This window comes from Pan paniscus, chromosome 8 (assembly GCF_029289425.2).
Source record: "Pan paniscus chromosome 8, NHGRI_mPanPan1-v2.0_pri, whole genome shotgun sequence".
NCBI classification, from domain to species: Eukaryota; Metazoa; Chordata; class Mammalia; order Primates; family Hominidae; genus Pan; species Pan paniscus.
In genome coordinates, this window is record NC_073257.2 from 107,760,979 (window position 1) to 107,782,987 (window position 22,009).

The 22,009-nt window shown below is 41.7% G+C and overlaps 2 protein-coding genes across 13 annotated transcripts in view; both read left to right on the top strand.

The window, feature by feature from the left end:
- ENTPD1 (ectonucleoside triphosphate diphosphohydrolase 1) overlaps positions 1 to 22,009 on the top strand; it is a 207,694-nt gene that overhangs the window by 163,832 nt on the left and 21,853 nt on the right. For 9 of the 12 annotated variants that reach the window (XM_055093209.1, XM_055093210.1, XM_055093211.1 and 6 more), the window contains 3 exons: positions 2,416 to 2,529; positions 6,671 to 6,808; positions 8,120 to 19,207. In XM_055093209.1, coding sequence (XP_054949184.1) covers positions 2,416 to 2,529; positions 6,671 to 6,808; positions 8,120 to 8,326 — 459 coding nt within the window. In that variant the 3' untranslated portion in view covers positions 8,327 to 19,207. Of the gene's footprint in view, positions 1 to 2,415; positions 2,530 to 6,670; positions 6,809 to 8,119; positions 19,208 to 22,009 lie in introns of those variants that run through there. The other 3 variants (XM_034931196.3, XM_055093212.2, XM_034931197.4) reach the window with 2 other exon arrangements.
- The window catches only part of CC2D2B (coiled-coil and C2 domain containing 2B), a 170,316-nt gene continuing 154,981 nt past the window's right edge, over positions 6,675 to 22,009 (top strand). Inside the window, exon 1 of the mRNA XM_055093218.2 lies at positions 6,675 to 6,808. The gene's annotated coding sequence lies outside the window, so the exon portion shown is untranslated. The remainder of the gene's footprint in view (positions 6,809 to 22,009) is intronic.

Consider the following 22,009-nt stretch of genomic DNA (forward strand, 5'->3'; position numbering starts at 1 on the left):
GGAGGCTGAGGCAGGAGAATGGCGTGAACCCGGACGCAGAGCTTGCAGTGAGCTGAGATCGCGCCACTGCACTCCAGCCTGGGCGACAGAGCAAGACTCCATCTCAAAAAAAAAAAAAAAGTAACTGCTGGGAAGAAAGAGACAGTCCTGTGAAAGCAGATAACAGAGGGTCCTAGAGACCCCTCTAAGGAGGAGAAGTGGAAGTCCAGGGAATTCCAGCAGAGGGAATAGCAAGTGTACAGGTTCTAGGGGAGGAAAGGCTTGGCGGGGATTGAAAGCCAGGGTGCTGGGTATGGTGGGCATGGGGGCAGGGCTAGAACATGCCTGGTTTTCAGAGACCTTGTAGGATTTGATTTTTATTCTAAGTATAACTAGGAGCCACCAAAGGTTTTAAGCAGGGGAGTGATATGATCAGATTTGTTTTTAAAAGATTCCTGTGACTGCTGTTTGTAGGATGGGTTGGACTAGAACCAGAAAGCTAATGTGGAGACTAATTAAGAGGCCATTGCAGTATCCACACGAGATGATAGTGGCTTGGGTTAAGAGGGCAGAAATAGGACCATACCACGATCTTTTTCTGCACCTGGGATACAATGATAATGGAAGTGCTGGAATTCCTGAGTTCAGGGCATATGGAGGCTCTCCAGTTTCTGCAGAGCTCGACTTCCTAGAGGAATGAGCATACCAGTTCAGAGGCTAAATGTATTTATACCATTGCCCATAGGGGAAATTGCTGGAAATCAGGAGAATATCTACCAGTAGAGAGTTGTTGAATAAATTAAGATACATCTACACCGTAGACTCTTATGTGGCCATTAGAGTGGCCCCAGCTGACTTGGAGGGATTTCTATAAAGGATTGTTAAGAAAAGCAAGGTGAAGAATCTGTTTAAAATTTCATTTCTAAAACAAACCCTTTATATGTGTGTGTTTGTATATGATTATAGGAGCATGGGAAAAATGGAAGGCTTCATATTAAGTTGTTAGTATGAACTCCTGTTGGGACTGAAAGTGGAAGAAAAAAAATCAAGCCAAAAAAAGGAAAATTTATTAAAAAGGACTAATATGCTCACACTTATGTTATTAGATATATATGTATAAGAATATTGAAAAATGCAACTTTTAAGAAGCTAGCACTGGGTTTATGTCAATTGGAACTGAGGCATACGGCCTGTTTGCAGCAGGAAATTGCCTGGTGGAGGATATTTTTCCTCATCTCTGAGTCACAGTGAGCCCCCAATGGGATCTCTGCTACCTCCTGTTTCTTTGCCTACCAAAACTCTGTTTCTTTGCCTATGCGAATTACACTTTGGGAATCACATTTGCTTTCTACATTCACTTCTAGTTAAGTAATTTTACAGAAGGCAAATTATAATCCCCAATCTAACCGTGTTTGCCACAGGGAAAACTTTATGCCCCCCTCAAATAATCTCAGTAAACTATGACTCAGCACAGTGTCTAGCAAACAGAGCTCAGTGTGTTTGCTGAATGAACAAATGATGTGCTCCTTTAATATCCAACATGATTTCCCCCTAAAAACTGGCACCTTTTTGGGTAGGAAAGAGGAAAAGCACTAGAGTTGGGGTTTGAATTGCCTCATCTAGCAAGCTCTGCTCAATTATTTTTTCCCCTTTAAATTATGCTCTATTAAAAGAGTAAAAAAGGCAGTTATAGGGTGGTATGAAGTATAATAAACATTATATATGTATCATAGAATGAGAAAAATGCTAGAAGCCTATATACTATATTTAATAGCAGTTGTCACTAAGTCGTAGAATTTAGAGGTCATTTTAATAGAATTTTTTTTGTTTTACTGATTTGAACTTTTAACTTTTTTTATAGTTCTTATGTTTGATGATGATGATTTTTTAAAAATTTCAGTTGTGTCTAAAATAGTACCTAGCCCATAGTAGACCTGTAATAAATATTTGTTGAATAAAGATGGATTTTTTAAAGGAAAGCAGTACATATTCATTATAGAAAATAGGCAAAAAAATAAGCACAAGGGGAAAAAACCAATTTCGCTACTCAGAGATAACTCAATAGTGTTGTATAGAATTTTCCAGTTTTTTATATTTATTAAACATTCATATGTAGTACATAGTATTTTTAAATGGGATTTTTGCAACCCCTTTCTCTCTCTTTTCTTATTCTCTTTCCCCATTTTTCTTTCTCCCTGACTCTTCTATTACAATTATGGAGAAAAGTAACTGCCAGGTGGCTTAGAAATGTGTGTCAGCAGCAAAGTGGCTCCTCTTCCAGGAAGGAAACAGCTGTTGGGCCTGCAATATCACTTTGTGTGTTAATTTACTCAGCAGAACTTTCCAGGCACCTGCACAAGGGATGCGGCCTTTAGGAGAGCAAGTTGGCATCCCTCTGTGTGGAACACAGCCTAAAACTGCAATTTTCTCTTGTAGGCATTTTCAGCTTTTTACTTTGTGATGAAGTTTTTAAACTTGACATCAGAGAAAGTCTCTCAGGAAAAGGTGACTGAGATGATGAAAAAGTTCTGTGCTCAGCCTTGGGAGGAGGTAAGTGACTAGACACAGCAGCTCTAACAGCATGAGTGCCCTGTGTCCTTGCTGATGCAGAGGATATGAGTCTGCTCTGAAACTCCTGCTGGTTTGATCAAGATCCAGCAAATGTGTTAGAGAAGACCAGATGGTGGACTCAGGAATGAATTTATCAGCATTCCTTGATAACTTGACATCCAGTGGCTTAAATAAGATCTTATTTTTTTCTCACCTAATACAAAGTCTGGCAGTAGGCAGCTGCTGGCATGGGGTCAGCAGCTCTGCTCTATCTCAGCCATTGCTTCTTCAGCTCTGCTGTTGTGCCTGTTTCTTCATGGACACAAGATGGTGGCTGTGGCTTCAGGCATCACAGCCATGTTCAGAAAGGTCAGAAAAGGGGTAGAACCAGATACATCTGTTCCTTTTTACAGGAAAGCAAAAGCTATCCCAGACTCAGCAGTCTTCCCCTTATATCTCAATGGCCAGGATTGACTGGGAAAACCAGGTGCAGAATTTTGTGACCAGCTTAGAGCTTAGACCTATCATGAGCCACTGCCTCGAGTTGGGCACATTGTGGCCCACTCTCCTCCTTCAGTCCCCAAATCAGGGTTCTGTTAGCAAGAAAGCAGGCAATGTGCAGAGTCTGCCACAGATACGATTGTGGTAAAATCCTCTCCATTTCCCAGGTCCAAGATATCTCCTACTTATTCATAAACTTGAAGCACAATTTTTTTCTTATCAGAGGCACTGAGCCATTCAACATCCAGTGCCACAAGATGAAAATCCAGGGATGAGAGGTATGGAATCCACTCCGATTATAAAAGACATAGCTCAAAACAGCAGCTGTACTTAAGTTGACAGTTGCAAAAGTGAATGGTGTTTTCATTCTTAAGAAATACTATTAATTAAAAATAGATGCTTATCCCTGACTGCACTGACAAGGGGGAAGAAAGGCTGAGCAAGAGCCTGGAGGCTTGCCATTCTCTCCAGGTATTTTGTCTAGAACATGAAAGAAATGTGGTCAGGGCCTTCATCAAGAGTTGCTCAAATATGTCTCAGCATTTTACAAAATGCTTAGCGGTGGTTTTTTGCATCTGGCGGTGATCTGTGGAGGAAGATAAGCATGTTAGAGTGGAGGCAATTTGAGACCAGGCCTACATGTGGCTGCTGAGGAAGCAGATTTAGGCTGCTCTTTGAAAAAAAATTACTTCTGGTTTAGATTAAAAGTTCTCATCCTGGCTAACATGGTGAAACCCCGTCTCTACTAAAAATACAAAAAAAATTAGCCAGGCGTGGTGGTGGGCACCTGTAGTCCCAGCTACTTGGGAGGCTGAGGCAGGAGAATGGCATGAACCCAGGAGGCGGAGCTTGCAGTGAGCTGAGATTGTGCCACTGCACTCCAGCCTGGGTGACAGAGCAGGACTCCATCTCAAAAATTAAAAAAAAAAAAAAAGTTCTGTCAGGTTTCCTCTCTTATCCACATCTCATTTTTTACTTCATAAGATTATGTTAGGCTGGGAATGCTTATATTTAGACCTGTAGTTCTGCTCAGGTAAGTCATGTGGGGAGTTGTTCAGAGGCCCTGGAAGTAAGCTAAGAAGGGCCTGCATTTGGGAGAATTCCTGAAGCATTTGGGGAAGGGGTTGCAGGGTTAGACCCCTGTCTTCACCCAGAGCCTACAGCATTGAGGTGGATGTTATGACCCAGGGTTCACTTTCCCAAGCTGCATCGTCCACCCAGGTAGAAAGCATAGTTTTGTCAAGTACATTGTTAGAAGGTGACTCTTTCTTCTTCCCCTCCTAACTTCATCATGGACTGCTACTCCAGTATGGCTTGTGTTTGGGAATGTTCCTCCTAAACACCTTTGGTAGAGAGATAATTAACAATGTTTAAGCATGTACTATGTGTTGACAGTGGTGGACATTTGCTTGCTGTGCTTTACGCATATCCTATCATGCTGCCTTCCCCTGCTTTGGCAAGGGAAATAAAATGCAAACCACGCCTGCTGACGCTCAGTCAGGTGCCTGAAGCCATTGGGTCTCTGAAGTGGAGAGACCAGGAGAGTGAGTGGAAGGGAGACTCCATGGTTGTCTTCTGGCAGCTTCATTAGAGGGCTAGTAGAATCTTTCAGCAGCCAGAACACAGCCAATTTTCTACTCTGAAAATCTGGTCATCCAAGATCTGGTCAGCCCAAGTGAACAATGTGATCAGATTCTATGTGTACTGATGACCAGTTATATTTCAGTGTACTCTGGATCCTCACATTCAGCCTCATGAATATTTAGCCTTTCTAGGGAAAGGCATCCCATTCTTGAAGATCCATCAATGCCCCTTTATGTGGAGGGCAGAAAGAGGATATCCATGAAGGGAAAAGAACCTCATCATGTTCCACTGCCCTGGGAATAGAAAGGAGAGAAGAGAGAGGGGAAGGTGGGAGAGAGAGGAGAGAGGAGAGTAGACTTCCCCTCCCAATTTGGAGAGCACATAGTGATCCACCCACAGGCATGAGCATGATCAATTCTGGATTGATGAAGAAGGTGGATGCCTTTTTGGCTTCTATATTTTTGGCTACTATCATAACCTTCAGGAGGCCAGACTGCATAGCCAATGTACAGATTTCCAGAAGGAGGAGGGGAATAGGAGTATTAAAGAATTCAGGGAAATTAGGCCAAAATGGCATCTCCCAGCCCCCCACAAGGGATAGGCCAGCCTTCAAGGACCTACAGGGGCTCAGCACTTTCAAGTTGGACCTAAGTAGATTCTTGGGATTTTGTGTCCCATAGGCATCCTTCAATTGACAGGCCCAAGACTACTTCAATAGGGGAGGAGGTCTTTTCACAAAGGGAAAGCAGAATGCAGTGACTGAAAGGAAGGGGTAGGAACCTGGACAGGCAATGCCAACTGATGTCCACACCAAGGTCTCAAGAGGATGTCACATGCAGAGGAATCAATCAAAGGATAATTTCCAGAACTGTGCTGAAAAGACAAGCTCCAAGCTGGGTCATTCTGAGAATTTCATCAGAGCAAGACAAGGCAGTCTAGTTATGGACTTATCCTTCCAGAAACTGGGGACAGGCAAGAACCAAGTGAGAAACAGACCCCAGCCAGCGGTTAGGATTTGCATATGGGTTAGGACCCACGGAAGGGAGAGAAATCTGGGAAAAGAGGGGTGTGGTTTAGGCATCAAGGAGATACTACATATAAAACATCTGGCATAGTTCCAGATGGTACATGATGCATGCATAACAAATGTTCTCTCTCTGCCAAGGGTATCCAGGAGGGAATGCCTATCTGAAGGGCTGAGGAATGGGGCAGCAGACAGAAGTCCAGGCTGAACTAGAGAGGTCCTGGCCTGTTGTCCTCAAATTGAGGGCAGGAGAGTTGCAGAGCAGGCTGTGGGTATCTGGGTGTATATTCACAACAGCTAGGCTAGGTAAGGGCAAGGGATGGCAAGCAGCTCTTAATATTTTTAGTAGGGAGTAGGATGAGTAAACATAGGAAGGACTCAAGGAAACAACCACTTTGCATGACTCAGATGCAAAAAAAGACATTAAGACAGAAGATAGAAGGTGAGATGTTGGCAGTGCTAGCAGTCCTCAGCAAAATGCTGCCTAAACTGTGTCCACAGCTGTGTTTCTCAAACTTTACTGTGCACGTGAATCACCTGGGAATCATACTGGGATGCAGATTCTGAATTGGTAGTTTTAAGGTGAGGACTAACCAGCTCCCAAGTGATGCTGATGCTGCCAGTCCAGGGACTAAAGTGAGTGGTAAGGCTTTTTATGGCTGTGGGCCAAAGGCTCTGGTCAAGAGCATATAGAAAACTCAGATTAAACAAAGTCTAGGGCATGAACAGAGGTACTGAAATTTAGTGTTTCAGAACCTACTAGACCACAGGAACTACTTTTTTCCTGGAGGACCTGTTATTATCTCATAGAAGCCTGTGCAGGAAAAGCTTCCTTAAGAGACCCTAAACTATAAAACCCTGCTCCCACTGAAGGAGTGCAGCACCACCCCCAAAACCCTCTGGAAGAGACCAACCTTCAGGTGCACTGGAGCTGGGGCTTTCCCCTCTCTTCATCAGGGCTAGTAGAGAAAAAGAGGGCCACAGAGAGGTGCCTATCATACGAGTATGATCTCCCCCTCACTTCACTTCTAGATAAAAACATCTTACGCTGGAGTAAAGGAGAAGTATCTGAGTGAATACTGCTTTTCTGGTACCTACATTCTCTCCCTCCTTCTGCAAGGCTATCATTTCACAGCTGATTCCTGGGAGCACATCCATTTCATTGGCAAGGTAATTTGGGGGCCTGTTGGGCTGGGGGGAGGTTGGGATTCGGTGGTAGTGACTGAAGCAGTTTGGGGCTTGAAAAAGGGGGGAGTCAGCCTGGTGTAGCTTTGGCTTGATGTCCTGTTCTGCCATTCTGCTTCAAACCCTGGCATTCTGTGTCAAGCCCTCCTGGGTCTGTTGGCCCACTGTGAGCATCCTCTCTAAGGACAGCTACTTGCATTTTCAGTTGCACCTTCCCACATAACAGTGACTCCTTACAAAACAAAACACAAAACGAGATATATTAAAGTAACAGCATTTCAGCAGCTACAGTGACTCTGTGTGCTGACTTCAGCAGCCCTCTGAAAGGCCCCTTCCATAAGCTGGGAAAGTATGATCATGGTTTCATCATCCTTGTTGGTTATTACTTCAAGGTTGACCAATCTGAAAGCTCTGTGTGAAGAAGGGGACTGAGTGGCTGTGAATGATGAGACCGTTGTTTAGAAGCCAGGCTTAGCCTGAGTCCGGAAGAAGCAACCTCAATGCTGTGCTTTACCATAGCACCACCTGCAGGTATCCAGGAATAGAGAACCCAGCTGAGCGACTCATGCTTGACCAAAAATACCCGGAGCAGTGTGTCTCTACCTTTTTAAGCCCATGCTCACTAGTGGGGAAAACATTTTACCCCCTGTATTAAATATGGTGATTTCAAGCAAAACAAAGCATTGAGACAGAGGGCTGTAGCAGGCCTGAGGATAACAGTGTCCTTACACTCTTGTCAGTGCTGATCTTGCTAATTCAAACTTAAATCTTTTCCTTGTTATAATATTCCAGACTTCCTTTAATTCCAGCAGTTTATTTTGTTTGAAAGATTATACCTATGTCAAATTTAGGACTGACACACGAGGTAGTCATGATGTATGTGTGTGTATATACTTTTTTTTTAAGAGACATGGTCTCACGCTGTCACCCAGGCTGGAGTGCAGTGGTATGATCACAGCTCACTGAAGCCTCAAACTCCTGGGATTAAATGATCCTCCCCACCCAGGCTCCCAAATAGCTGAGACTACAGACATGTTCCACCGTGCCCAGCTAATTTTATTTTTTAGAGAGACAGGGTCTCACTATGTTGCCCAGGCTAGTCTCAAACTCCTGGCCTCAAGTGATCCTCCCTCCTTGGCCTCCCAAAGTGCTGAGATTACAGGCATGAGCCACCGTGCCCAGCCAGTGATTTATATTGTTTGAACTCTTCCAATGCATGATCCAATAATTCTAAGCCCTAGGTGATAACTCTTCTAACTCCTCCAACCACAAACAGACTTTCCCCACTGTTTGCAGATCCAGGGCAGCGACGCCGGCTGGACTTTGGGCTACATGCTGAACCTGACCAACATGATCCCAGCTGAGCAACCATTGTCCACACCTCTCTCCCACTCCACCTATGTCTTCCTCATGGTTCTATTCTCCCTGGTCCTTTTCACAGTGGCCATCATAGGCTTGCTTATCTTTCACAAGCCTTCATATTTCTGGAAAGATATGGTATAGCAAAAGCAGGTGAAATATGCTGGCTGGAGTGAGGGAAAAAATCGTCCAGGGAGCATTTTCCTCCATCGCAGTGTTCAAGGCCATCCTTCCCTGTCTGCCAGGGCCAGTCTTGACGAGTGTGAAGCTTCCTTGGCTTTTACTGAAGCCTTTCTTTTGGAGGTATTCAATATCCTCTGCCTCAAGGACTTCGGCAGATACTGTCTCTTTCATGAGTTTTTCCCAGCTACACCTTTCTCCTTTGTACTTTGTGCTTGTATAGGTTTTAAAGACCTGACACCTTTCATAATATTTGCTTTATAAAAGAACAATATTGACTTTGTCTAGAAGAACTGAGAGTCTTGAGTCCTGTGATAGGAGGCTGAGCTGGCTGAAAGAAGAATCTCAGGAACTGGTTCAGTTGTACTCTTTAAGAACCCCTTTCTCTCTCCTGTTTGCCATCCATTAAGAAAGCCATATGATGCCTTTGGAGAAGGCAGACACACATTTCATTCCCAGCCTGCTCTGTGGGTAGGAGAATTTTCTACAGTAGGCAAATATGTGCTAAAGCCAAAGAGTTTTATAAGGAAATATATGTGCTCATGCAGTCAATACAGTTCTCAATCCCACCCAAAGCAGGGATGTCAATAAATCACATATTCCTAGGTGATACCCAAATGCTACAGAGTGGAACACTCAGACCTGAGATTTGCAAAAAGCAGATGTAAATATATGCATTCAAACATCAGGGCTTACTATGAGGTAGGTGGTATATACATGTCACAAATAAAAATACAGTTACAACTCAGGGTCACAAAAATGCATCTTCCAATGCATATTTTTATTATGGTAAAATATACATAAATATAATTCACCATTTTAACATTTAATTCATATTAAATACGTACAAATCAGTGACATTTAGTACATTCACAGTGTTGTGCCACCATCACCACTATTTAGTTCCAGAACATTTGCATCATCAAGACATTGTCTGGAGACAAGACTATCCTGGGTAGGCAGAAACCATAGATCTTTTGTGTTTACAGCTATGGAAACCAACTGTACCATAAAGATAGTTCACTGAGTTTTAAAGCCAAGCCACATCTTATTTTTCCAAGGTTTAATTTAGTGAGAGGGCAGCATTAGTGTGGAGTGGCATGCTTTTGCCCTATCATGGAATTTACACATCAGAATGTGCAGGATCCAAGTCTGAAAGTGTTGCCACCCGTCACACAACATGGGCTTTGTTTGCTTATTCCATGAAGCAGCAGCTATGGACCTTACCATGGAAACATGAAGAGACCCTGTACCCCTTTCCTTAAGGATTGCTGCAAGAGTTACCTGTTGAGCAGGATTGACTGGTGATGTTTCATTCTGACCTTGTCCCAAGCTCTCCATCTCTAGATCTGGGGACTGACTGTTGAGCTGATGGGGAAAGAAAAGCTCTCACACAAACCAGAAGCCAAATGTCCCCTATCTCTTGAATGATCAAGTCACTTTTGACAACAGCCAGGTGAATATAAAAACTTAATAAAGCTGTGGAAAGGAACTCTTAATCTTCTTTTCTGCTACTTAGAGTTAAATTCACTAGATCTTGATTAGGAATCAAAATTCGAATTGGGACATGTTCAAATTCTTTCTTGTGGTAGTTGCCTATACTGTCATCGCTGCTGTTGGCTGAGCATTTGTGGTGTACCACGCTGTGTGCTCAAGGGTATTACATTCATCTTCTCATTTAATCCTCACAACAATCTGAAGAAGGTAGGTATTACAATTCCCACTTCATAGAAACAGAAACTGAGGTTCAGAGAGGTTAAGTCATTTGCCCAAATGGCTGAGCCAAAGCCTGCCATGTACCTAACCTTTATTTTCTTTCCCGAACATACCAGGCTGTCTCCTCATAACTTCCAAGCATGCACTTAAAACTCCACATGAATACAAGGTTCATGGGACATGGTATTCATAGAAAGGGAGGCAGAAAGCTGGTCTGTTCCTGATAGGCTTGTAATTTAATATCATTCTGTTCATGTGCTTTGGATGGAAGCACATCTGGCATATGATGCTAATCAGTGGTTCCCATACCCCTGGCTTCCTCATTTTAATGTTTGCTCACAGCATAGTAGATTGACATCAAATAGTGGCCGATGATGATGAAAATAAAGGTCAAATAAGTTGAGCCAATAACAGCCGCTTTTTTCCTTCTGTCTGCGTATACAAAGCACTGTCATGCGCACAATCTATTCTGACCCTCACAACAACCCATAAGGGTGTAAACAGTATTTCCATTTTACAAATGAGGATCACACAAACTACTACATGGCAGAGCAGATACTCCAACTCATGTCTTCTGGTTGAAGCCTATTGCTTTTTCTTTTCTAAACACTTTCCCTCAGCAAGTTGGAATTAGACTTCACAAGTCTCCTTCAGAGAACACAAATATTTTCTTATTCCATTCCTGTTTGGTTGCCTACGTCCAATCTCCCCCTCCCCAGAGACGCCAAAAAAAAAAATCCTTTAAGGTATTTGGGAGCCAAACTCAACTTGTTAAAATCTCAAATTATGGAGACAATCAGCAGACACAACCTAACTCCAATTATTTTGGCGGGAAGGTTGGTTTAGAGGCAGATCCAGCAATCTGCTTTGGGCCACTCTGGGTGGGGTAGGTGAAATAAGATTGGTCACTGTTAACTAATTTTAATATTGGATTGGCCATTGGTTATCACTGATTACCATTCTCCCCTGGATTTTCACCCAGGACTCAAAACTTGGTTCTGCTAACCCTGTTCCTTTATGAGGAACCTTTTAAAGATTCCTTTATAAGGTGGGAGTTTTTTTTCTATGAACCTATAGGGGAGAAAAAAGATCAGCAGAAGTCGTTACTTTTTTTTTTTTTTTTTTTTTTTTGAGACAGAGTCTCACTCCATTGCCCAGGCTGGAGTGCAGTGGTGCTATCTCGGCTCACTGCAACCTCCACCTCCTGGGTTCAAGCAATTCTCCTGCCTCAGCCTCCCGAGTAGCTGGGATTGCAGGTGCCCACCACCACACCCGGCTAATTTTTGTATTTTTAGTAAAGACAGGGTTTCACCATGTTGGCCAGGCTGGTCTCCAACTCCCAATCTCAGGTGATCCAATTGCCTCGGGCTCCCCAAGTGCTGGGATTACAGGAGTGAGCCACCATGCCTGGCCAGAAGTGGTTACTTCTGTAGACAAAAGAATAATGCTACTTAATCAGGCTTTCTGTGTGACAAGAAAGAGAAAGAAAATATAAAAGTTTCAATTCATCCAATTCTTAATAAGAAATATGTAAATAAAATTTTTTAAAATTACACTTCATTTTAATGTTGTATCAGTCAAGGTCCCTGCAAGAGATGGATGGTATGGTACACTCAAACTGGGTAACACAGGAGAGTTTTCAGAAAGCAACTAAATCCAAAATACTATCAAGGAATCAATATAAAAATTGTTAATATTTTTCTCATACTAAATTTTCAAAATATTTTGTGTCTATTACATTTACAGCACATCTTAATTAGGACTAGCTGTGTGTTCACCTCACATGTGGCTTGTAGCTACCATATTGGACAGCACATGTCCAAAAAAATACATGTAAAGTTAAAGTTTAAAAGACACAGGAACTAAGCCCTCATTGTCTTTCCCTTGGGAGGTAGTTTAAAGAGCTATAGATGCTGTAACATTCTTGCTATTATTTATTATACATGACATTATTCCTAAAAAAGCTTTTGAGATCCTAGGTTGTATTCCTCAGGTTTTGTTGCCTTCCCATGAAGATGTGAAGGCAGGGATGCCTGTTATTCAGTCCAAGATGCATGATGAGAGACCTTGGGAAAGTTTCATCTGGATTTAAAGATTAATTCTTGATGCTTACATTCCATACTCAAAATGTAAATTTGAATATTAAAATAAAGATGATTTTTTTTTTGGAGCTAGTCTTGCTCTGTTGCCCAGGCTGGAATGCAGTGGCATGATCATGGCTCACTGCAGCCTCGACCTCCCAGGCTCAAGCAAGGCTACAGGTGTGCACCTAAGTAGCTAGGACTACAGGTGTGCACCACCATGTCTAGCTATTTTTTTTTCTGTAGAGACAGGGTTTTCCTATGTTGTCCAGGCTGGTCTCGAACTCCTGCCCTCAAGCAATCCTCCTGCCTTGGCCTCCCAAAGTGTTGAGATTACAGGCATAAGCCACTGCACCTGGCCAAGATGAATATTTTAATAGCTCACAGAACAAAGTTTGCCACATAATGATAAAATTACTATGAAAATATATTCCCTTTATTGTCAGTTTAAAAGATGAACTGAGTTTCACCCAAACTGGTCTGGCCCCTCTCTGATTCAAATACCAATAGTTGCTCTGATTCAAATTCCAACTGTTAGAACATGACAGTTGCTCATAACTAGCTTTGCTTACTAACCATGTTTCTTTCCATTTGTATTAGGTCCTTTACTTTTTATAACAGCCTCAAAGTTTCATGAATTGCTGCAGTAAACATTGATTTTTCATGTTTGTGAGTCTGCAAGCCAGCTGGGCAGCTCTACTTCAGGTGGTAAGGGTGGATCAGACTTATTCCATATACCTCTTGTTCTCCTTGTCCAGTGGTTTCTAGGGATATGTTCTCATGATGAACCCCGCAGAGGCTCGTGAAAGTGAGAGGAAACTAGGATGCCTCTTAAGGTCTTGGTCAGGATGGGGTCTCCTGTCACTTCTGTCACAGGCTATTGTAAGTCATATGAGCAAGCTCAATAAAATATAGACAAGTCAGATAAACAGTGGGAGGAATGGCAAAGTCATATGGCCAAGGCCATGAGTGATTAATTTTAACACAGGAAAAAAGTAAAGCATTAAATGTGATTATTTAATATACAATGTCTTATTAACTGAAATATAAAATGTGTTTACTGTAAAATATAATCTGCTTATCTCACCAAAGAAATATTATCTTTAAAAAATGTCATTACTTCTAAGACATCATCAGTCTGCAACTTCTTTCCATAGCCTTAATCAGGATGCTGTGGCAGCTCCCACATTAGCCTCGCATTCTAAACTGGTAGATGTCCTAGGAAACCATACATCTATGTATTTTTCTTATTTTATACGTTTAGGACAATGTATAGCTAATTACCCAACTTTTTATTTGCATACAAATCTAATACAACTGAACACAATCAGTTTTATCACAGGTATAATGGATTTTTCAATAGTGAGGAGGTGCCTCCATGAGCCTTCTCTTTAGAAAAGTGGCATTCAAGACTCTTCATTTGAAGTGAAGATTGCTATGTCTTTTGCATTGCTCTATTTTAGATAAATTAAGTTATAAATTGACACTATAATCAACTGACACCATGATCAGTGATGATCACCCTCATCAGCACTAGAGTTGACTTGTTTTTATAACCCCTTTGCATGTATGTTGAATAGCAAAGTTCATCAGAGAACATGTATTAGTCAATGGTAAGTAAGATACTCTCATCTAAGAAATAACATCACCTCTTCTAATGAAGTTCTAAGAAGAGAGGGAAGAAAAAGTCTTGGGAGCTAGTCAGGGAATAGTGTGTATTTGCAATTACCTAAACTGAACTCTACCATTACTCCTAACCCAGTTCCTCCTCCTGTGTTTTACATGATTAATGCCACCCCTGCCTCAATGAACCAAGATCAGCTCCATCACTGGGACCTCCCCATTCTGCCTGTGCAATATTTTTCTTTTTTATTTCTCCTTCTAATATTACTGTTATTGCTCCAGTAAAGAGCTATAATATATTTTACCTGGACTGATACCAGGAATGGTGGTGTTGCTTCCAATCTGTTGCTGCTAGATTAATCTTTGCAAAGCACAGGCTTAATTTCATTGCTGCTCAACTAAAACCACTGGTGGCTTTCCATTGCCTACAAAATAAAGTCAACCTCCCCATCAGACATTCAAGGCTTTCAATGATCCATGGCTGCCAGCTCTCTCCAGGCTCATATCCCACTCCACTCCTCTGATGTTTCCTACACTACACTACACTATACTACATTACAGCCAGGTAGAATGACTGTTCACCCAACACCACTCAGGTTGTCTTCTCAACTTGGAATACTCTTGCACCTTCAAAGCTCAGTTCAAATGCCCCTTCATTTGTGAAGCCTTCTCCAAATTTCCAAGTCAGAATGTCTCTTCCTTGTGCTACCACAACCCTTTACCTGAGCCTCCATTAGTGCACTGAGACCATTCTGTTCAGTGTCTGGGTGAAGCTTCCTGGTGAAAAATATGTTACCTATTTCTTTCTGAAAAGTTGGATTCAGGGATATTTTAGCAGGACCTAAGGTAATAGTTCTAGCCAACCTCCCTGTCCACTGCCAGGCCGACTACAAACCCTTCTGTTGCTGGCGAGCTGGTCCGCACCACTAGTTCTGCTTCACTCTATTTCTCTCTTGATGTAACCATCTTCTTTCTCCAGGTTTTAAGAACCAGCCCAACTCCTGGTTCCCTGATGAAGCTTTTATTCCCCTAGCCACATGGAACTTTTCTTTTTTGGAACATGCCTTTAGTTTCTGTGTAGTTTGCCATGCAGCACTTCATTGTACACATTATTAAAACAGAATTTTAAGGATTAGAATGAACCTTAAAAGATCATGCGTCTCAAAATTTAATGTACATACAAATTACCCAGGGATTTTGTTGAAATAAAAATTATTTAATTTTAATTAATATAAATAATTCAGTAGGTCTGGGGTGAGGCCTGAGGTTTTACATTTCCAACAAGCTGCCAGGTAAAGCCAATACATCTGTCCAGGAATCACACTTTGCGTATCAAAGGTCTAGATGACATTATCATTCCAAAGAGTTTCTTTTACAGGCTCTCAGATCAGTGTTCATCCACTACCTGACTGCTGTCATTCATAGGCAGTCTGTTCCACAGCAGGCCAGCTAACGTGGTAGTTACAAAGCTCACTCCTCTTATACAACAATCCAAGTGTTTCTTTTGTCAGTTGTCTGTGCCCCAGGAGATCCCTCTCTGCCTTGCCTTGCCCTCTGCCTTTGGAGACCAGCACCTCATACTCAGTGAAGGCCTGGAGTGCTTAAGAGGGATTTCTTCCAGCTCTCTTGCCCTGGTCTTCAGTGTATTAGATGTATTACCTCCATGCTCTCAGTAGAGGCCCATAGGAAAGAGTAGGTAGGTTATGCCAGCTCACACGCATCCTTTAAAAATGGTTTAGAAGTTTAGCTGGTTTCTTATTATTCCTGTCTATGGATGTTTCCTTCTGTCACTCTACTAGGGATGAAACAGCTAATCGTGTTCAATAGTTACATTTAGATTGGTTTTTAAAAACTATGATTGTATTAGTTCGTTTCCATGCTGCTGATAAAGACATATCTGAGACTGGGAACAAAAAGGGTTTAATTGGACTTACAGTTCCACATGGCTGGGGAGGCCTCAAAATCAGGTGGGAGGCAAAAGAGATGCTTACGTGGTGGCATCAAGAGAAAAATGAGGAAGAAGCAAAAGCAGAAACTCTTCATAAACCCACCAGATCTTGTGGGACTTATTATCACGAGAATAGCACAGAAAAGACTGGCCTCCATGATTCAATTACCTCCCCCTGGGTCCCTCCCACAACATGTGGGAATTCTGGGAGATACAATTCAAGTTGAGATTTGGGTGGGGACACAGCCAAACCATATCATTCCTCCCTGGGCTCCTCCAAATTTCATAATCCTCACATTTCAAAACCAATCATTCCTTCCCAACAGTTCTCCAAAGTCTTAACTCATTTCAGCATTAACCCAAAAGTCCACAGTCCAAAGTCTCATCTGAGACAAGGCAAGTCCCTTCCACTTACAAGCCTGTAAAAGCAAGCTAGTTACCTCCTAGATACAATGGGGGGTACAGGTATTGGGTAAATACAGCTGTTCCAAATGAGAGAAATTGGCCAAAACAAAGGGGTTACAGGGTCCATGCAAGTCTGAAATCCAGTGGGGCAGTCAAATTTTAAAGCTCCATAATGATCTCCTTTGACTCCATGTCTCACATTCAGGTCATGCTGATGCAAGAGATAGGTTCCCATGGTCTTGTGCAGCTCCGCCCCTGTGGCTTTGCAGAGTACAGCCTCCCTCCTGGCTGCTTTCTCAGGCTGATGTTGAGTGTCTGTAGCTTTTCCAGGCACAAGATGCAAGTTGGTGGTTGATCTACCATTCTGGGGTCTACCATTCTGGGGTCTACCGTTCTGGGACTGTGGCCTTCTTCTCACAGCTCCATTAGGCAGTGCCCCAACAGGGACTCTGTATGGGGGCTCTGCCCCACATTTCCCTTCCACACTGCCCTAGGAGAGGTTCTCCATGAGGGCTCTGCCCCTGCAGCAAACTTTTGCCTGGACATCCAGGTGTTTCCATATATCTTCTGAAATCTAGGCAGAGGTTCCCAAATCTCAATTCTTGACATCTCTGCACCCACAGGCTCAACATCACATGGAAGCTGCCAATGCTTGGGGCCTCTACCCTCTGAAGCCACAGCCCAAGCTCTATGTTGGCTCCTTTCAGCCATGGCTGGAGCAGCTGGGACACAGGACACCAAGTCCCTAGGCTGCACACAGCACAGAGACCCTGGGCCCAGCCCACAAAACCACTTTTTCCTCCTGGGCCTCTGGGCCTGTGATGGGAGGGGCTGCCATGAAGGTCTCTGACATGACCTGGAGACATTTTCCCCATGGTCTTGGGGATTAACATTAGGCTCCTTGCTGCTTATGCAAATTTCCGCAGCCAGCTTGAATTTCTCCTTAAAAAAATGGGTTTTTCTTTTCTACTGCATCATCAGGCTGCAGATTTTCCACACTTATGCTCTTGTTTCCCTTTTAAAACAGAATGTTTTTAACAGCACCCAAGTCACCTTTCGAATGCTTTGCTGCTTAGAAATTTATTCCACCAGATACCCTAAGTCATCTCTCTCAAGCTCTAAGTTCCACAAATCTCTAGGGCAAGGGTGAAATGCTGCCAGTCTCCTTGCTAAAACATAACAAGGGTCACCTTTACTTCAGTTCCCAACAAGGTCTTCATCTCCATCTGAGACCACCTCAGCCTGGACCTTATTGTTCATATCACTATCAGTATTTTTGTCAATGCCATTCACAGTCTCTAGGAGGTTCCAAACTTTCCTACATTTTCCTATCTTCTTCTGAGCCCTCCAGATTATTTCAACACCCAGTTCCAAAGTTGCTTCCACATTTTCGGGTATCTTTTCAGCAATGCCCCACTCTACTGGTACTATTAGTCTATTTTCATGCTGCTGATAAAGACATACCTGAGACTGGGAACAAAAAGAGGTTTAATTGGACTTATAGTTCCACCTGGCTGGGGAGGCCTCAGAATCATGGCAGGAGGTGAAAGGCATTTCTTACATGGCAGCAGCAAGAGAAAAATGAAGAAGCAGCAAAAGCAGAAACCCCTGATAAAACCATCAGATCTCGTGAGACTTATTCACTATCACAAGAATAGCATGGGAAAGACCAGCCCCCTTGATTCAATTACCTCCCCCTGGGTCCTGTGGGAATTCTGGAAGGTACAATTCAAGTTGGGATTTGGGTGGGGCACAGCCAAACCATATCAATGATTTTGTACTTTAACCAGCTGAATGGAAGTACAATCTCTTGCTATATGACACAATAATTATTTGCAAAATGAGTAAACATATCATAAGGAAATTATTTTTACAAGGTTTGAAACCTGAAATGCAATCTATTATCATACATAACTAAAAATAGAGCCTCAATAAACAGATTCCCAGTTTTGAAAATGCAACATTTGTACTCCACATTGTCAGTTTTCTTAGGTATATTTATAAATACTCCTATAAAAATGTAAAGAAACACATAATGTAGATTGCTAATTTTATAATAACACAAGTTGATTTTGACATCCAACTTATTTTATTAATTATGAAATGACTTTTGGCCTAGTAACAATGAAAATGGGGGCAAATACAGATAAATGATAATTCTTAGAATGAACTACTCAGCACCAATTCCAAGTTTTTCTTGATGGTAAATCATAATGTTCCCTTTCTCCTTGGTTCTGCAATCTATAGGCATACCATAATTGTAATCAATAGCTTAAAAATATGTCTCTCTGTCCTATTCTGTATCTGTATCTCTTGGATTTTTACCTTTGCAATAGTCAACTGAACCATCTTCTTGGAGTACTCATGAAGATGGAAGTCTACATGGAGAATACAGGATGAATCCACTCTGTCTCCTGCAGTGAAGTCTGTTTGAAGGATGTATTTGGCTGTCTTCTGGACAGGCCATTCTAATAACAGAAACAAACAAGTTATTTTAAAACTTATTGGAATATTCAAATATTAACCAAAGTAGAAAAATATAATACACATCCATGTGCCCATCACAGAACTTCACTGATTATCATCATTTAGCCAGTCTTGAAGAAGCAAGTGCTAATTACAATCACAAATGAAACAAGATTCAGACTTCATGAAGAGCACTGTGCTATAATAAAAGAAGAAATGAGCACATACATTCTTTTACTGACAGTCAAATGGTGAAGGTGGGCAGAATCATTATGTGATGCAACATGGCAAAAGTATACAGACAGTGCATCCAGAGGAAGGCACCTTGCTGAATGACTAGAATGGAAGTAGGAGACATTTTGCAGGCCCCCTTCATCCTGAAGGGAGAACCAGAACCACAGCAGCTCTATTTGCCTATTCCTCTTTAAATTACAAAGTTAAAATTTGGGAGTAGTAGAAAATCAATTGGTTATCTTATAGAGTCTCCTAGAATATTTCATTGGCATTGAGAAGGTGGAAAATGCAAATTATATACTTTAAAATGTAATTTTTGCTTTTCACATATGCTTAAAGCCTAAAACCTCTTAATAAACTTCTTCTGAAATATACATTTGTGGGACAATTCTAGTATGTTCTAAATGTAACTGTTTCATAGTGTTTATAGAGAACTCTATTTTTTTCCAACTGCAATCCCTTCTTAACCCAAATTTATAACATGCTGTATTGTATGGATCTGTCAGTAGTGGGTCAGTTAAAAGGAAGAGGGTAGGAGGAATCCTGTCTTGGCTGTCATCTGCCTTATTTTTTCTTAGGCCAAGGCTTCTTAGGCTAACTAAGTTTTTCCTTTAGGTTTCTCCACTTGATTGGAATACCTTTGAGTCATTTTAATCCTGTCTATAGTAGATGAAGAAATTAGGGAAGTATGAAAAACTTAGTAATTTGAAAGAAAAACTTGAATCTGATTTTAATAGAGTAGCTTAGTTCAACATGGAATATCCATTTATATTGAAACTCATTCTTTCATATAGTGTACTTGTAACCCCGACCCCATATCTGGTACTGAGTGACAAGAGGGAAGAAAAAGGAAGGCTTTTGAGAAAAGGCCTTTTTACATGCTCTCTTTGGAATACTATAAAATTCCTAACCCAACCCACCATCAGTAATAGAGAGGTTTTCCTAAGAGAAGCAAGGAATTTTTATTGACCAGCATTGTCTTTTATCTTGTACAATGGAAGACAGTGGGTTGGAGTTAGGGTGTAGAATTATAATTATGGAATAGAGCTATATTATCATAAGGGAAATGAAACAATTTCTGGTTTAACTGGTACCAACTGCTAGCTACTGGAAACCTAGGTACAGATAAACTGATCAGTTTTGCAACCCCAAGCCATGAAGGAGAAGTGACAGTCATTTCAAGAGGTCCTGGCCAACCTCTGTAGAGGTTGTATCTAAACCCTGAATATGTGTGAATTCATGAAACACTTATTTTCTAACATGTTTACATATCAATGGGAGTGATTAGGGATAGGGTTGAGAAAGATTATCCCATAGCTAAATCAATATTTACCTCTGACTTCTACCTCTGCAATTATTGGTACCAAGATTCCTGTCAAGTGAAGAAGGTGAGGAAGATAGATGAGATATTAGTAGAAAAGTTATGAGAGAAAAACTGAGTAGTCTCTGAAGAAATACCAAAATAACCCACACTAGGTTCAGGCAGGAGTTAACATCTAACCAGGTATATACAGAATAATGTCATAGATAACTGGAGAAAATATATTGTAAATCGGGGAAAGGCACATAATGACTTTCTCTATACACCTCTTTGTGTCCCTTCAACCTTTTCTCTCTTCTGTGGCCTTATTTTCTATTCCAGTTTTTCTATTCCAGCACTTCTCTTTTCCTGACTTTTCTTTTGATTTCTATACCTTTTTATATCCTTCCCTCTCTTGTTCTTTCCCTTTAGGGTGTCATGCTTTACTTTTCTCCTTGCCTTGCACTTCAATTTCTGAGGGCAGTGATCTGCTAATGCTCTCACCTCAGTGATACAGATTTAAAAACTACTGAATGATAGAAGAAAGGACTACTGGGTTGTGTATGTCAAAAATATTTTTTGTAGCACATCTATAAGGAATATTTTTAAGACCCTTGTCTAAAAATCATGGCCTTTACATTTATGTTTCTGATTTTTTTTTTTGAGATGGAGTCTCTCACTCTGTTACCCAGGCCGGAGTGCAGTGGCACAATCTTGGCTCACTGCAACTTCTGCCTCCCGGGTTCAAGTGACTCTCCTGCCTCAGCCTCCCAAGTAGCTGGGATTACGGGCGCCTGCCACCACGCCCAGCTAACTTTTGTATTTTTAGTAGAGACAGAGTTTTGCATTGTTGGCCAGGCTGGTCTCAAACTTCTGACCTCAGGTGATCCGCCCGCCTTGGCCTTCCAAAGTGCTGGGATTACAGATGTGAGCCACTGCGCCTGGCCTGTTTCTGATATTCTTTATGGTCAAGAATTAAACTATTTAAATGTAAGTTATATTTACTTCAATCCTAAGAAGTAACTTAATGGGGTATTTTCAATTCATAGCAATCAGAAATAACCTCGGTTGTAAATTGAATCTATAGCGCAACAAATATTGAGTGATAATTTTATACCACTTTTGAATGTTTATACAAATGCCCTAATTTGAAAGAAGTTTGAGTGTTTCATTGAAATAAAATACCATTCCTTAGTGTAGAGAACAAAATGCCTGACTTGTTTAAATACCAATCAGGATTTATGTTAACAGGAAGTGGGTGGTCCTGAAAAGATCTTGGTCTTTGTAAGAATGTTTCTTGGGGCTGGGCGCGGTGGCTCATGCCTGTAATCCCAGCACTTTGGGAGGCCGAGGCGGGCGGATCACGAGATCAGGAGATCCGAGACCATCCTGGCTAACATGGTGAAACCCAGTCTCTACTAAAAATACAAAAAATTAGCCGGGCGTGGTGGCGGGTGCCTGTAGTCCCAGCTACTCAGGAGGCTGAGGCAGGAGAATGGCGTGAACCCGGGAAGTGGAGTTTGCAGTGAGCCGAGATAGCGCCACTGCAGTCTGGCCTGGGCAAAAGAGCGAGACTCTGTCTCAAAAAAAAAAAAAAAAGAATGTTTCTTGGTCAAAGTCCAAGTCTTCTGATGGCATTTATTCTTGTGGCTCACTAGGTGGGTGGTAATAGTAAAATATTTGCCTTGGTCCAGTTCCATTGTTGAAAACAAAATTTCTTAACTCCATTTGTTTTTGAAATTTTTGAGAAGGTGGCAATCTTTGTCCACAACCTCTATTAACACATTTTTTCAAGGGCATTTTCTCTGAAAAATCACTGTTGGAATGATCATATAAAGGTCCCAGTGTATGATCTGATACTTCATCAGCACATT